This window comes from Rhinopithecus bieti, unplaced genomic scaffold (genome assembly GCF_001698545.2).
Source record: "Rhinopithecus bieti isolate Rb0 unplaced genomic scaffold, ASM169854v2 scaffold_11380, whole genome shotgun sequence".
Classification (NCBI taxonomy): domain Eukaryota; kingdom Metazoa; phylum Chordata; class Mammalia; order Primates; family Cercopithecidae; genus Rhinopithecus; species Rhinopithecus bieti.
In genome coordinates, this window is record NW_016807225.1 from 1,138,331 (window position 1) to 1,155,145 (window position 16,815).

At 42.5% G+C, this 16,815-nt stretch overlaps 1 protein-coding gene across 4 annotated transcripts in view; it reads right to left on the reverse strand.

Moving 5' to 3' along the window:
- The window catches only part of AREL1 (apoptosis resistant E3 ubiquitin protein ligase 1), a 52,179-nt gene that overhangs the window by 11,551 nt on the left and 23,813 nt on the right, over nt 1-16,815 (reverse strand). For 3 of the 4 annotated variants that reach the window (XM_017880504.1, XM_017880502.1, XM_017880501.1), the window contains 7 exons: nt 12,450-12,510; nt 10,997-11,223; nt 9,840-10,077; nt 3,135-3,304; nt 2,689-2,869; nt 2,258-2,505; nt 594-671 (listed from right to left, as the gene is read on the reverse strand). In XM_017880504.1, coding sequence (XP_017735993.1) covers nt 594-671; nt 2,258-2,505; nt 2,689-2,869; nt 3,135-3,304; nt 9,840-10,077; nt 10,997-11,223; nt 12,450-12,465 — 1,158 coding nt within the window. In that variant the 5' untranslated portion in view covers nt 12,466-12,510. The remainder of the gene's footprint in view (nt 1-593; nt 672-2,257; nt 2,506-2,688; nt 2,870-3,134; nt 3,305-9,839; nt 10,078-10,996; nt 11,224-12,449; nt 12,511-16,815) is intronic. The other variant, XM_017880503.1, reaches the window with a different exon arrangement.

Genomic DNA, 16,815 nt, shown 5'->3' on the forward strand with positions numbered 1-16,815 from the left:
CGACAAAACTACAGATCTTCCAACATAAAATATAGGAAGGGTGATATATTAAATAGCAATAAATGGTAATATGGTGATATGTTAAATAGCAATAGTAAGGATACATTAAACAGCCATAAATGACTACTCCAAACTGATCAGAAGAAAATTATTTTTATAAAATGCCATATTCTAGCCTTTGGGCAAAAGTTTAGATTCCAGAAGCCCAGAAAAGTTAAAAACAAACAAACAATGTATTTTAATATATGAGAGAGCTGCTTCTAAAGGAATTAGCTTCAGCACACTGGGAGACCAAGCTTGGGCCAGAGTTACAAACATCTTCTCTATTAACTTAAGTCTTGAAGGCAAAGGATCACTGTTGAAGTATTCTGAGTTGCTGCTAATAACTGTTTCCGTAGGCATGTGTCCTTCCAGATTTTATATATTCTTCATGTCATTTAGTGAAGAGATAATGATGCTTTATTTGGCAACGAATCCTGTGTACACTGTGAGATCTTGCAGAAACATTGAAAGTGCTTCTGAGAAAAAATAAAAGGTTGACAGTCCAGAGATGAAGCATGCTTGACGTGAACCAGACATAAGGTTCGGCTTACTTTTGTTCCTGGACACACTCGGAAGGTGTAAAGGCGCCAGGGGATGATCTTCAGGTAGAACTCCTTCACTGAGAATTGCTGGAGGACCAAGAGACAGGAAATGAAGCGAATGATAGATAAAAAGGCTCTATTTGGGTATTCCTATTCAAATATCATAGTCCCTATTTACATTTCTCATAACCTTTCCTCTCCATGGACAAAAATAATAATAATTTAGTGAGTACTAAAGTCAAATAAATACATTAACTCTCTATTTAAAAGGCAAATTAAAATATTACTCTGATGACCAAGTGTGAATGGCTCACACCTGAAATCCCAGCACTTTGGGAGGCTGAGGGAGGCAGATCACTTGAGGCCAGGAGTTCAAGACCAGCCTGGCCAACATGGCAAAACTCGGTCTCTACTAAAAAGACAAAAAAATTAGCTGGGTGCGGTAGCTCATGCCTATAATCCCAAGTACTCGGAAGGCTGAGGCACAAGAATTGCTTGAACCCGGGAGGCAGAGGGTGCAGTGAGCTGAGATTTGACCATGGCACTCCAGCATGGGTGACAAAGTGAGACCCTGTCTCAAAAAATAAAATAAACAAACAAAAAAAAAATCACTCTGACAATGCAGTTTCACACAGAGATATTTTATAATTGTAATACTCAAGTCTTTCTAAATATCTGGGATCAGGTCCTCACTTTATGAGAACAGAGTATTTCACCTAGAAACAATCAAAATCTCCTGCTCAGCGCTATGCTGCTCAGAGCCATGCTGCTCAGAATGACTTCCTCCAAGTTACTGGACAGCAAACACCAGCAACCCACATACACTGCTTTATCCCTATTTGAATGGTACCAAGGATCTGCCAGGGAAGGGAGACAGGAAGATGGAGCGGGCTGGAGTGGAATATGTTGGTGGTATAAGGGAAGGTCCTCACACAAAAAAGTTCATACAAAAGAGGAAAAGATGATGCAGTAATTTTTTAATCTTAAAAAAACCCTTTTATCTGAATATGCAGGTCAGCTGTTTTCTTGATTAAAAAAAAGTTTAAAGAAAATTTCAAACACATACTAAAGAAGACAAAGCAGTATAATGAAACTATCAGCTGCTTCAACAATTATCAATTCATAGCCAATCTTGTTTCATTTATTCACTTACCCATTTCCTTCATTACCATCACCCCTAGTCCAAATTAAGGCTAGATTTTTAAATGAAGAATGGTACACAGCAAAGTGTTCTGAAGTAGAACAGAATTATAACTCAGTTTTGGTTATGAGATTAAAGAGATGTAATGGGATGTTGCACAGAGTCTCATTTTTATGAGGACTGAACGAGAAACTAACACAAAGTGCTTCTTAGCTCAGGGGCTTGGGAAATTCACCTTCTTTCCTCTGCCAAAATGTCTTTACTCCAATCCTGTTGCCTGATAGTGACATCCATTTACTGTGGTTTCATGAATCACAGAATAAAAGATCAAATTGTTTTGACACAGCACAAGAAGCCAACAGTAATTTTTATGCTGGCACGAAATTTTTAACGGTTGAAAATAGCTTTCTATACAACTAGTTAACAATCTTGCCCGGATTCTCAGACTGTTACTTTGTGTTTTCTGCCACCAAATACCAATTACACACAGGTTCAAGCAGGGGGATTTTATGTCAATAATGGAAGTTCCAACCTTTGGTGACACATAGCAGTACACCTTCTTCGGTTTCTTCACCTTCTCAGGGGTGTGGCACTCAGAGGGCGAGTCTTCATCTTCCTCGTCAACAGCAGTGGACGGCCGGCGCTGGGAAGAGGTCATGTGCATGGGTGGCAGGTGCCATGGAGTGCTGCTACAGTTGGTAGCATTATAAAGATAAGCCTCAAAGTAAATGCTCACACCTGAAGTGGACACATTGCGTTCGACGATATTCTTCTCATCCTCTGAAGTATAAGAAGGAGTAGAAGTCAGGGGAGAAAAAAATTACCTATCACTAGGTTTTCAGTCCACAGGACAAGCCAAATATGGCCCAAATATCAAATGTTTGTGAGGTCAGACAAAAGACTGCAGACAGGCAAAGAAGTGGCTGAAGAACAGCACTAAATCATACTTTTCTTTCAACTTACCACTTAGGACAATAATGTCAAATTCGCCATTATTGATTGGCTGATTTTGGTATGAAATGCAGGCATGGAAGCAGCCTCGAGAATGCAGGGTGAGTCGCAAGAACACCTGGAAAGTCTGCCTGTTGGATGTCACCGACTTCTCAAATGAGACACCAGTACTCTCTTCTTCTTGAGGGCCGAGCTATAGGAAGACAACAGAGCATCACTTAACATATAGTATCTTCCCCGTTTACAAGACACTTTACTCTTTACAAAGAGCTTTCCTATCTACGATCTAATCTAAATCACAAAATTACTAATGAGACAGGTATTGTCAGATGAAGATACAGACAGCACAGAAGTCAGGGAGAAGGAAACAGAGATGGAAGTGAATTAGAAGGTGTGAGAATGACAGAGAAAGCAGCCAGCTCTCTCTAGCACACAGATAAAGAAGGGAGGCTGCTTACCTCATGAATGGACAAGGTGTAATTGTGCTCGTCTCTCAAGGACATGGAATTGTTGGTGGGATTATCATACTCATCTCGGGGTACTATTTGAAGAGTGTGCGGCTGCCCACAGGTCAATACAAGAGTAGAAAAGTGGCACACAATTTTGGTCTTAGAAGGAACCACCATTCCTGGAACAAAGATAATGGAATCTAACATTTAAAGGTGCTCTTCAGGGCACAAAGATCTGCTCAGTGGGTCCTAGAAAGCTAGGTTTCCTCCCAATTCCTAGGGATAAGTAACACTATCAAGAGGAAGAGAGGCCAGGTGCAGTGGCTCACACCTGTAATCCCAGCACTTTGGGAGGCCAAAGCCAGAGAATCCCTTAAGGATCCCTTAAGAAGTTCAAGACCAGCCTGAGCAACATAGCGAGACTGTCTCTACAAAAAATAAAAATTAGCCAGGTGTTCATGCAGTAGCTGGTTCATGCCTGTGTCCCAGCTACTCAGGAGGCTAAGGCAATAGGATCACTTTAGCCCAGGAGGTAAAGGCTACAGTGAGCTGTGACCACACCATTGCATTCTAGCCCCTGTGTGACAAAGGAAGAACCCTGTCTCTTTTTTTTTTTTTGAGACGGAGTCATGCTCTGTTGCCCAAGCTGTAATGCAGTGGCATGATCTCGGCTCGCTGCAATCTCCACCTATCAGGTTCAAGCGATTCTCCTGCCTCGGCTGAATAGCTGGGACTACAGGCACCCGCCACCACACCCAGCTAATTTTTGTATTTTTAGTAGAGACAGGGTTTCAGCATATTGGCCAGGCTGGTCTCAGACTCCTGACCTTGTAATCTGCCTGCCTCAGCCTCCCAAAGTGCTGGGATTACAGGTGTGAGCCACTGTGCCCAGCCAACCCTGTCTATTAAAAAAAAAAAAAAAGAAAAGAGGAAAAAACAGAACTAGAGGAATTCAAATGAATTTGGCGGCTCATTTTTACAAATTCTTAACCACTGCAAACCCTAAGCAAAATGAAAAAAACTTGGAAGAAATAAAACAAAACAAAAAACCAACAAACAACTAAACAAATGGAGACATGTTTATGGAAGATCCAACAGAGTACAGATGTCAATTTTCCCCAAATTGATACATAGTTTTAACACAATTCTTATTAAAATTCTAGCAAGATTATTTATAGATTTAGTTAAGATTATTCTAAAATTTAAATGGAAAGGCAAAGGAACTAGAATAGCTAAAACAATTTTGAAAAAGAAGAATAAAGTGGAGTCAGCTTACCAATTTCAAGACTTATTATAAGAGCTACAGTAATCAGGCTGTGTGACTTGGCTCACACCTGTAATCCCAACACTTTGGAAGGCTAAAGCAGGGAGATCACTTGCGTCCAGGAGTTTGAGACCACCCTGGGCAACATAGTGAGACCCTATCTCTACAAAAAAGATAAAAAATTAGCTAAGCATGGTGGTACATGCCTGCAGTCCCAGCTAATTAGGAAGCTGAGGCGGGAGGATCGCTTGAACCCAGGAGGCCAAGGCTGCAGTGAATCATGATCGCACCACTGCACTCAGCCTGGGTGACAGAGTGAGACCCTGTCTCAAAAAAAAAAAGAAGAAGAAGACACAGCTACAGTAATCACGATTCTGTGGTACTGGCAGAGGGACAGGTACATAGATTAATGAAATAAGCCCCCACAAATATGTCCAACTGCTTTTTGATAAAAGTATGAAAGCAATGTAATAGAAGAAAGATCACCTTTTCAACAAATGATGCTGGAGTAAATAGACATGTATAAGCGAAAAAAAAAAAAAGGGACCTTGACCCAAATCTCACATATTAAAATTAACTAAAATAGATCATGACCCTAAATACAAAATTTCAAACTGTAAAACTTTTGAGGGGAAAAAAAAAGAGAAAGAGGGGATCTGGAACCAAAGATTTCTTAGACGCTAACAGTTTGACCATAAAAGAAAAAAAAATGGATACACTGGATTTCTTTCTTTCCTTTTTGAGACAGGGTCTCACTTTGTCACCCAGGCTGGAGTGTAGTGGCATGATCACGGCTCACTGCAGGCTTAATCTCCTGGGCTTAAGCTATCCTCCCATCTCCCTGCTCCAACCTACTCCCCAGTAGCTGGGACTAGAGGTGCACGCCACTGCGCCCAGCTAATTTATAAACGTTTTATAGAGATGAGGTCTCACTATGTTGCCCAGGCCGGTCTTGAACTCCTGGGCTCAAGTGATTCTCCTACCTTAGAAAGTGGATTTCATCAAAATTGAAAACATGTGCTCTGTGAATTACTCTGTTAAGGGAATAAGAAGAAAAGCTCAGCGTAGGCAACATGGGGAAGCCCCACCTCTACAAAAAAATACAAAAATGAGCCAGGTGTGGTGGCACGTGCCATAGTCCCAGCAACTTGGGAGGCTGAGATGGGAGATCACCTAAGCCCGGAGAGGTTAAGGCTGCAGTGAGCCATGACTGTGCTACTGCACTCCAGCATGGGTTACAGAGTGATACCCCATCTCCAAAAAGAAAGAAAGAAAAGCTACAAATGGGGAGAAAAATATTTGCAGACCATATGTTTAACAAAGGACTAGCATATAGAATATATACAAAACTCTCAAAAGTCAACAGTAAAAACCCAAAATGGGCCAGGCACAGTGGCTCATGCCTGTAATCCCAGCACTGCAGGAGGCCAAGGCGGATGGATCACCTGAGGTCAGGAGTTTGAGACCAGCCTGGCCAACAGGGCAAAACCCCATCTCTACTAAAAATAGAAAAAATTAGCCGGCCATGATAGCAGATGCCTGTAATCCCAGCTACTTGGGAGGCTGAGGCAGGAGAATTGCTTGAACCTGGGAGGCAGAGGTTGCAGTGAGCTCAGATTGTGCCATTGCACTCCAGCTTCGGTGTCAGAACGAGACTCTCAAAAAAAAGAAAAATAAATAAATAATAATAATCCCATTAGATAATGGGCAAAAGGACCGGTGTGGTGGCTCACGCGTGTACTCTCAGCACTTTGCCGGGCCAAGGGGGTGGACTGCTTGAGCTCAGGAGTTTAAGACCCACCTGGCCAACATGGCAAAACCCTGTCTCTACAAAATATACAAAAATTAGCCGGGAGTGGTGGTGTGTGCCTGTAATCCCAGCTACTCAGGAGGTTGACAAAGGAGAATTGCCTGAACCCAGGAAGAGGAGGCTGTAGTGAGCCAAGGTAGCACCACTGCACTCCAGCCTGGGCAACAGAGCAAGGCTGTCTTTAAAAAAAAAAAAAGAAGGAAATGAAATGAAATGAAATGAAATGAGAGGGGAGGGTAAGGGAAGGGAGGGGAGGGGAGGGGAGGGGAAAAGAAAATGGACAAAAGACATGAAGAGACATTTCACCAAAGAGGATACACAGATGACAGACAGGCACACGAAAAGATGTTCAACAGCATTAACCATTTAAGAAATGCAAATTAAAAGCACAATGAGATACCACTACACACTTATCACAATGGCTAAAATAAAAAATGATGACAGCATGAAATGTTAGCAAGGATGTGAAGAAACTGGATCATTCATACATTGCTAGCGGGAATGTAAAATGCTACAGCCACTCTGGAAAAGAATGTGGCAATTTAAAAGAAACTAAGCATACAACTGCAATACATCTCAGCTACTGCATACTAGAGAAATGAAAACTTATGTTCACATGAAACCTGTAGGTGAATATTTATAGCAGCTTTATTCATAATAGCCCCCAAATGGAAACAACCCAGATGTCCTTTAACAGGTGAATAAACAAACTGGTACACTCAGACCACAGAATATAGGTAGAGTATCCCTAATCCAAAAATGAGAAATCCAAAATGCTCCAAAATCCAATACATTTTGCATAACCACATGATACTCAAAGGAAATGCTCACTGAAGCATTTAGGGTTTCAGATTTTTGGACTAGGGATGCTGAAGTGGTAAATAAGTATACTGTCAATATTCCAAAACCCCCAAAAGTCTGAAATCCAAGACACTTCTAGGTGGGCACAGTGGCTCATGTCTGTAATCCCAGTACCTTGGGAGGCCGAGGCAGGAGGATTGCTTGAGGCCAGGAGTTAGGAAACCAGCTTGGTTAACATAATGAGACTCTCTCTCTACAGAACAAAAAAATCAAAAAATTAACCGAGCGCGGTGGTGCACACTCGTAGTCCCAGCTACTTGGGAGGCTGAGGTGGAAGGAGCCCAGCAGGTCAAGGCTACAGTGAGCCATGATCCTGCCACTGCATTCCAGCCTGGGTGACAGAGCAAGGCCCTGTCTCAAAAACTACAAAACATTCCTACACCATGTTTGGAGAGAAAAAAACCACAAAACCACACTTCTGGTCCCAGGCATTTTGGATGAAGAATACTCAACCTGTACTACTCAGCAGTAAAAACGAACCAACTGGCCGGGTACGGTGGCTTAAGCCTGTAATTCCAGCACTTTGGGAGGCTGAGATGGACGGATCATGAGGTCAGGAGATTGAGACCATCCTGGCTAACATGATGAAATCCCGTCGCTACTAAAAAATATAAAAAACTAGCTGGGCGAGGTGGTGGGCACCTGTAGTCCCAGCTACTTGGGAGGCTGAGGCAGGAGAATGGCGTAAAACCCGGGAGGTGGAGCTTACAGTGAGCTGAGATCCGGCCACTGAACTCCAGCCTGGGCGACAGAGCGAGACTCCGTCTTAAAAAAAAAAAAAAGAAAGAAAGAAAAAGAAAAAAGGAACCAACTACTGATATACTCAGTAACCTGGATGAATCTCCGGAAAATTATGCTGAGTGAGGAAAAGTCAACTCCAACCGGTTATATACTACATGATTTTAGTTATATAATATTCTTCAAATAACAAAATTATAGAAATCAGGAATAGATTCATGGGTTGCCAGGGGTTAAGAAACAGGTTGGCAGCGGGTGGGGCAGAGGGGCGGGCACGGTGGCTCATGCCTGTAATTCCAGCACTTTGGGAGGCCAAGGCGAGCGGTTCATGAGGTCAGGAGATTGAGACCATCCTGGCCAACATGGTGAAATCTCGTCTCTACTAAAAATACAAAAATTAGCTGGGTGTCGTGGCACGTGCATGTAATCCCGGCTACTCAGGGTGAGGCAGGAGAATCCGTTGAACCAGGGAGTCGGAGGTTGCAGTGAGCCAAGATCATGCCACTGCCCTCCAGCCTGGTGACACAGCAACACTTCGTCAAAAAAAAAAGAAACAAACAGGTTGGGAGGGGATGGGTGTGGTTGTAAAAGGGCAATATGAGGGATCCTTTTGATGATGGAAATGTTCTGTACCTTGGCTATATCAATGTCAATAACCTGGCTGTTATCTTGTACTAGTAGTTTTGGAAGATGTTACCATTGCAGGAAACTGGGAAAATGGTATATCAGATCTCTGAGTTATTTCTTACAAATGCATATGAATATACAATTATCAAAATATAAAAAGTTTAATTTTTTAAAAAGGGCTGGTACATATAAGGATATGAGCTGTTCTCCACTGGTGGCAAGGAGGTGGGTGATGATAATTCATATGAAAAGGAGTCTCTGAGTGAGGCACTTAACCAAAGGAGAGGATACACGGAGAAAGAGATGGCTTGGGAGCCATTTTGTCCAGAGCCTTACTCTGCTATCAGAGAAAGAAAACTGAGGACTAGCCAAGCAAAGATACACAAATCTTAAGGCCCCACTCAGTAAGGTTTCACTTCAAAAGTTACCTAGGGACCCCAGGTCCTATTATTTCTGTGGATACCACAGCCCTTAGCCCTTAAGAACTAATCAAACTAATGACTCAGCAATTTTACTCACAGAGTAATAAAAACATGTCAACACAAAAACTTGTACACAAATGTTCACAGCAGCATTGCCTACAGTACCCAAAAGTAGAAACAACTCGACCACCAACTGATGAAAAAATAAATAAAATGCGGCATACACACACAATGGAATACTATTTGTCAATAAAAAGAAATGAAGTACAGATTCACGCTACAGCATGACTGAATCTGGTTTAGATATTTGTACCCTCCAAACTGCATGCTGAAATGTGATTCCCAATGTTGGAGGTGGGGCCTGGTGGGAGGTGATGGGGTCATAGGGGAGGATCCCTCATGAATGGCTTGGTCTCCTCCTCGTGGTAATGAATAAGCTCTTGTTCTGAGTTCATGCAAAATCTGTTTGTTTAGAAAAGCCCAGCACCTCCTCCCTCTCTCTCACCATGTGACACTCCTGCTCCCACTTCGCCTTCCACCATGAGTAGATGCTTCGCAAGGCCTCACCAGAAGTAGATGCTGGTGCTATGCTTTTTGTATGGCTTGCAGAACCGTGAGCCAAATAAACCTCTTTTCTTTATAAATTACCCAGTCTCAGATATTTCTTTATAGCAAGACAAAAGCAGCCAAACACAGTAGGCAAATCGACAGAGACAGTAGATGAGTGGCTGCCTAGGTCTGGGTGATTTGGGGAGAAAGTGACTACTAATATGTATGGGGTTTCTTTCTGAGGTTATGAAAATGCTCTAAAATCGACTGTGATGATGGCTCCATTTAAAGAACCATTAAACTGTATACTTTAAAAGGATGAATTTTATGGCATGTGAATTAAATCTCAATAAAGGTATTATTTTTAAAAAGGAAAGACGGGATGGAAGGAGTGAGAGAGAGGGAAGGAGACAAAGGGAAAAAGAAAGGAAAAAAGAACCTACCAGGCTGAAAAATTTTGTAGTAGGGACTATATGCCACATTTAATCCACCAAGCTTCACTGTGATTTCATAACGCCCAGCCTTGCGCACAGTGAAGGCCACTTTTACCACATTGGAACTGGGCTCCTGAAGGACTTCCTGGGTCACTGGAATTTCCACTGCTAGCTCAACATGAGAGATGTGAACTCTTAGTCCCACAGGCCGATGTGCAGGGAAAGGCTGCCCGTTCTTATAGAATAACTGCCATGGAAAGAAGGACACTCGTTAGCAAGCAGAGGAAAAAAACATTTCCTGTGCAGAGTGAGTGGGGAGAGAGGAAGTAGCTGGCAGAGATCACACTGGTAAATCCCAGTACCTACCCGTTCCTCACAGTCCTGCTCACAAAAACAGAGAGAAACAAATCCCATCAATACTCCAAAGAAAATCATTAAGTCATGAGCAAATTCTCAACCTGTTCAGAGGACAAGGGTAGAATTTACCACTAAATCAAGAAAATGCCCATCTTAACTTGCCACTTCTGAACCACCAATGTTGCCTCCTTGGTCTTACCATCCCTTTATATTATCAATGCCAACCCAAATTTAAAGGTAAGTTAGCCGGCAGCACTGGCAATGAGTGAACTAAAGCGTTACCAAAGGTAGGAGGGGTTCAGGCCAAGCTTAATGCTACAGTGAAGAAGTCAATGCAAGAGTTGGGAAATTTTTTCTGTAAAGTGCCAGAGAATAAATGTTTTGGCTTTGTGGGCCATACACAACTGCTCAACTGTCATAACTACTCAGGTGTGAAAACAGCCATAGTCGATACATGATGAATGGGTGTGGCTGTGTTCCAAGACAAATGTATTTAAAGAAACTGAAGGTGGGCCTGATTTGCTAACCCAAAGAGTAAGTATTATTACTTATTCTTTTCTGTAATATTTTTATTTTGAAAAGGTAACATTAAGCCTTATACTTCCTCAAAGCTAAGGACCTATTAAATCAAAATGAGAGAGAAATTTGTGACTCTTCCGATAGCAGCAATTCACTAGTTCCTGGAAAGGGTTGAAAAACAAGAGAAAATGTTAACATTCCAGGCCAGCACCTGGTAGTGTTGAACTGGGCTCTGGAAAGCAAGATACTCAGAAACCCCAATGGGTATGGAGACAGAAACATTCCCTTACATGCACTCGGAAGGCCATGCTGTGGCCCACCTCATAGGGGTCCTTCCAATCCCAGGAGACTTTGCAAGACCGGGGATCCAGGTAATTTCCTCGCACGTAGTCATAAATAGTCCGGTCTCCTCGGCGCTCACGGTCCTCATTCTGGAGGAAGCTGACTACACGTGCGGCAAGCTCAAAGAGGAACTTAATTGTGAAGAAGAATGCAACCACAGACACTGTGATTCCACCTATGCAAAAGAGAGAACACACAAACCGCCTGCCAGTTACACATTACAGCTTTTCATTATGGAACAGGCCAACCATTTCTCAAAAATTAAAGGAAGTCAGGATGAGACTGTAAGGTTGCCAAAGAAACACTGCACTGGGTACTACCTCTGTGGATAAGAAAGGAACTTTTACACCAGGGGTCAGCAACTACAGTCCTCAGGCCAAAGTCCACCCACTGCATATTTCGGTAAATAAAGTTCCATTGGGATATAGCCACGCCCAACATTTATAAGTTATCTATGGCTACTTTTGCCCCACACTGACAGGGTTGAGTTATTGAAATGAGCCTTTGGAACCAAAAATATTTACTCTCTGGCCTTTTATAGAAAAAGTTTGCAAACTCTTGCTCTATACGAGCTGCATACAATGTCCGCCCTGCTCCCCACTTTCCTGCACTTGCTGGGCCCCCCACAGAAGCAGTAAAAAGGATGTGCCTTTGGTTCCCACCATTTCCTTCTTAAAAGAATGCATTATTTGGGAGCCCTCCCCTCTCTTGTGTACTTGGCAAAAGTCTTCCCCAATCCCCACCAGAGTTAGCAGTTCCCTTTCCTGGGCTCCTTCAAACTCCTGCACATTCATCTGGTATAACTTTCCTCCTCCTTGACCATTCCTCTTTATGTTATGAATGAGTACTCCTTGAAGGCAGATTTTCATCTTATTTAACTTTAGACTCCACAGTAAACAGTGTCCGGCATTGACTATAATTGCTCAATAAATGCAAATGAATGAATTCCAATGCCAACTCTGTGAAGGTACATTCTGGCATGACTAGAAATATTTCCAGCTCCATTTTCTTTTTTTTTTTTTTGAGACGGAGTCTTGCTCTGTCGCCCAGGCTGGAGTGCAGTGGCCGGATCTCAGCTCACTGCAAGCTCCGCCTCCCGGGTTCACGCCATTCTCCTGCCTCAGCCTCCCGAGTAGCTGGAACTACAGGCGCCACCACCTCGCCCGGCTAATTGTTTGTATTTTAGTAGAGACGGGGTTTCACCGTGTTAGCCAGGATGGTCTCGATCTCCTGACCTCGTGATCCACCCGTCTCGGCCTCCCAAAGTGCTGGGATTACAGGCTTGAGCCACCGCGCCCGGCCCAGCTCCATTTTCAAAGGGAAAGGAATAGGCAGAAAAGGAAAAAGAACCCAAGCAACCTTAACAAAAATATAATAGAGAGAGTTCTTTCCATAACGTACCAATAACGTAAAACATCAGGTCCCTTCAATGCCGACAGACAGCCGAGGATCACAGCTGCAGCTGTTAAAAGAAAACTTGTTTACTTTTTTTTTCTCCAACTCTGCCTTGTAGCTATCTCAGAGTAAGACAGAGTGTATGGCGTGAGCCAGACAACTCTCTCAAGTCTAGAGCCCTACTATTCCTGTCCTCCTTCTAGCTTGACAGGTGCCCTGTGATATATTTCAGAGAAACAAACAGAGACTGCATCATTCCCCTTGAAGACTTCCAATCTACTGACCACTCTAGGAATACCACAAACAGCCACTTGCTTTATTGCTAATTTCAAAATGCAGTAACATGGTCTTCATCTTCTTAGATCCATAGTTCCCAAGACAGTTTCCCTTCCTCATGCAAGGTGGTGCTAATTAACACATGCAAAGAGGATAACGGAGTCACTTTCCCCTTATGTTTGCCTTCTGGAAGTAATTCAGCTATGTAGAAATAGCTATATAAAATGTAGAATTTTTTTTTTTTAAAGCAAGTATCATTATCATCATGTTGGCATTATGTAATTAAAATGAACTCTGGGTCATCCCAATAATAAGCAGTGGGTCTGAAAGGGAAGTCACTTATGCTGTTACCAATCAGGCAAACTAATGGGCCCTCTGGAAGATGAGCTCAGCAGAAAGACCAAGGAGAGGAACAAAAGGAGACTGTACTTCTCATCCTGAGTCATGCCTGTCAAGGTAGGAGTTTGAGGGAAGACTTTCACTGTTGTGAAACTTGTTTCCAGAATAACACTTCAATCTTAATTACTCATTTGATCATTTGAACCAATGAAAGTACTGCCAAGGAAAAATGCAATGTATGCTAACGTTCATATCTTATCACTGAGTCTGACCTTAGCACAGGCTGTATATTCTATTTTACAATGCACTGAATTCACTCTTTCTTTTCAAGTCAGTATACACTAAGGCTGTCAATGTTTCTTCACCTAGCACCTTTTATCAGCACTAGAATATTACGTAGAGACAAGACAGCTAAAAATATCTAGGTTCAGATCTGGGAGGGACCAAAACAATTTTTTTTCCAGGGTATGTTTTTACATCTGATTGTGTTTGCTTAGTTCCTCTGATAACAATATATCCAGTGGAACCCGCAGAGAACAGGTAATTTGAGGAATGACTGTCAAAAGTTTCATAGAAATCCTACTTAGAGTGATTATCTAAAGTCCTACTAGAAAAGAAATCCACAGGGGAACATTAGAATTGTCACATGGATTAAGGTGCTCCCAAAAGGGTCTATTATAAACAATATAAAGAGCCAAAATTTGGGATCATAACTACTGAACCTCCTTCCCAAACAAGTATCTCATCTCTTGGGACCCTATGCTGAATTAGCAGGGGACCCAACAGCTATCATCTCAAAAAGCTGCTACCATCTCTCAAAAAGCATCTGTCTGCATCTTACAGGATGCACTAGATGACTTGGTGGGACCAAAACTGGCAGTTTAACTGCCTTAAATACTTCCTCAGCAGGATGCCATTCAATCAGACCCTAGATGTGAAACTTCTGGTCCTCAGGGAAGTTACAGCACTCAGCAAAGAAATGACATATATATATGTGGCTGGTGTTACAGATTTGTGGTCTTCTTAGAGGAATAAAAGCAGTGCCAAATGTATGGATTGAGTCATGAGGGCTGGAAAAACTCCCCCCTACTATCTCTGACAACTACAACAACCCTCTCTGTGAGAGACAGGGGACATGCAGTAATTTAGAAGCCTAGAGAACAATCCCAGGATGGCAAACTGTGTGACCTAGCTAGGCTTCAGAATCTCACTGCTGTCAAAAGAGTTGAAATTTAATAATTTATATGGCATCATCTCCTTTAGTATGATATGACTTCAATGCAACTCCCCACAGCAATCAAAGCTCTAGTCAAACAGCATAACAAATAGTGTAAGATAGAGGATAAGGGGATAGACTCTAGAGTTAGGTTACCTGGCTTCAAATCCATGCCCCACCATTCATAATGTGACCCTGGACAAGTCATTCAATCTTTGTAAAGGAGTGCCAGTTTTCTTACATATACCTCATGGGGTGCTGTGAGGATTAAATGAGTTAACACATGTAAGCAGCCTATAGTAGTGCCTGGCACACAGTGAGTTCTCAAAGTTTTAATGACTATTACAATTGTTATCAATAGTGGCACCAGTATCACTACTCCTTTACTTCAAAGCTGATAGGAAACTCCTCTCTACTGGCCCACACTTTCTTCAAAGAGAAATGCATCTGAATTCCAAAAAGCATGGCTTCTATTACTGTCCCTAAACAGTCTGCATGGGAGTTCTTTATACTATTCTAATTTTAAGACTAAAAAATTTTACAATAAAGGTTTAAAAACTCATCCTAAAATAATTCGTCCAACAAATACTGAGTACTTATTTAATGTGTCAGGTATAGGGGGAACAAAGTAGAACATGAGAGCCACAGTCCAGTTATCACGAAGCTGGCAGTAATGAGCTTTACCTTGTGAAGTCCTCAGCCATTTTTCCCTTGTCACTTATTTCTCAATCAAATCATCACTACTGATTTTCAAGATCACCTAAACCTTCTCCAATAAGTCAACTCTACATTTCTGCCCCACCTCTCTTCATCATTTAAAACTCAATACACCAATTACTACTTTTTCCCCAAACAACTTTCTTCTTGAAACCTCCTCATGACCAAAGAGTTAGCTCTATCAATTCCTCACTCACTGATATTAACTTTACAAAATGTCCCACTGCTCTACAACAGCTCTCAAACCACACCCTACCCCCACAGTATTTACCCACCTCCCAGTTTCACCCAGGGTCACATTCTGAATTTACCTTCGTTCTACATTTTCCCCCTTTCTGGTTCTTCCTGAATTCTCTCAAAAGCCCTTCTATATTTTTTTCTTTTTTTTTTTTTTTTTGAGACAGAGTCTTGCTCTGTCCCCCAGGCTGGAGTGCAGTTAACAATCTCGGCTCTCTGCAACCTCCACCTCCCGGGTCCAGGCAATTCTCCTGCCTCAGCCTCCCGAGTAGCTGGGATTACAGGTGCCCGCCACCACGCTTGGCTAATTTTTTGTATTTTTTTTTTTTTTTAGTAGAGACGGGATTTCAACATGTCAGCCAGGCTGGTCTTGAACTCCTGACCTCAAGTGGTCCACCTGCCTTGGCTTCCCAAAGTGCTGGGATTACAAGCATGAGTCATCACGTCCAGCCAGGCCTCCCTACTTTTGTCACTCAAATTACTTTTATTCCAGATTTTACCTCTGTTCTGAAGCATTTTCTGTAAGCATGTTCTCCTGTCGGGGGCTCTCTCTGCCCTGTATCTACTGTTACCCCTACCCCACACTATTCTCTTTGGCCTCAGTTGCTACAATACCTCGTTATTCATCCTATGATCTATACAAATTAGATCCTTTATACTTTTACATACAGCTCTGAAATGTCTCCTCTCCATTCCTTTTGAAAACTCATCTCCTCTGCCTAGAATATCCTCTTCCCTTTTATTCTCTACACATGGAACATCTCCTGATCCTAAGGTCTAGGAAAAATCCTATCCACTTTCTCCAAAATCTTCCCTAATACTAAATTTAGAAATTCCTTTCCTCTTGTGAATTTCCATAGAACATTGTTTTTATTTATCTTATAGCACTTTTATTCTTTTTTTTTTTTTTTTTTTGGGACGGAGTTTCACTCTTGTTGTCCGGGCTGGAGTGCAATGGCACCATCTCGGCTCATTGCAACCTCTGCCTTCAAGGTTCAAGCAATTCTCCTGCCTCAGCCTCCCAAGTACCTGAGATTACAGGCATGCACCACCAACGCCCAGCTAATTTTGTATTTTTAGTAGAGATGGGGTTTCTCCATGTTGGTCAGGCTGGTCTCAAATTCCTGACCTCAGGTGATCCGCCCGCCTCAGCCTCCCAAAGTGCTGGGATTACAGGCGTGAGCCACCATGCTTGGCCTAGTATACTCTTTTATTCTTTTAGTCTCGTTTTTTCATTTTAGAGTGGTTATGAGTAGTCTTAAAAATCCTCCAGGCTGGGCATGGTGGCTCATGTCTGTAATCCCAGCACTTTGGGAGGCTGAGGCGGGAAGATCACTTGAGCTCAGGAGTTTGAGACCAGTCTGGGTAATATAGTGGGACCTCATCTCTACTAAAATTTGAAAACAAATTAGCTGGGTGTGCTGGTGCACACCTATATCCAGCTACTGGAGGCAGGGAGGGGGCTTGAGGCAGGAGGATTTCTTGAGCCCAGGAGGTTGAGGCTGCAGTGAGCCCTGGTGGCACCACTGCACTCCAACCTGGGCAACAGAGCGAGACCCTGTCTCAAAAAAAAAAAAAAAAAAAAAA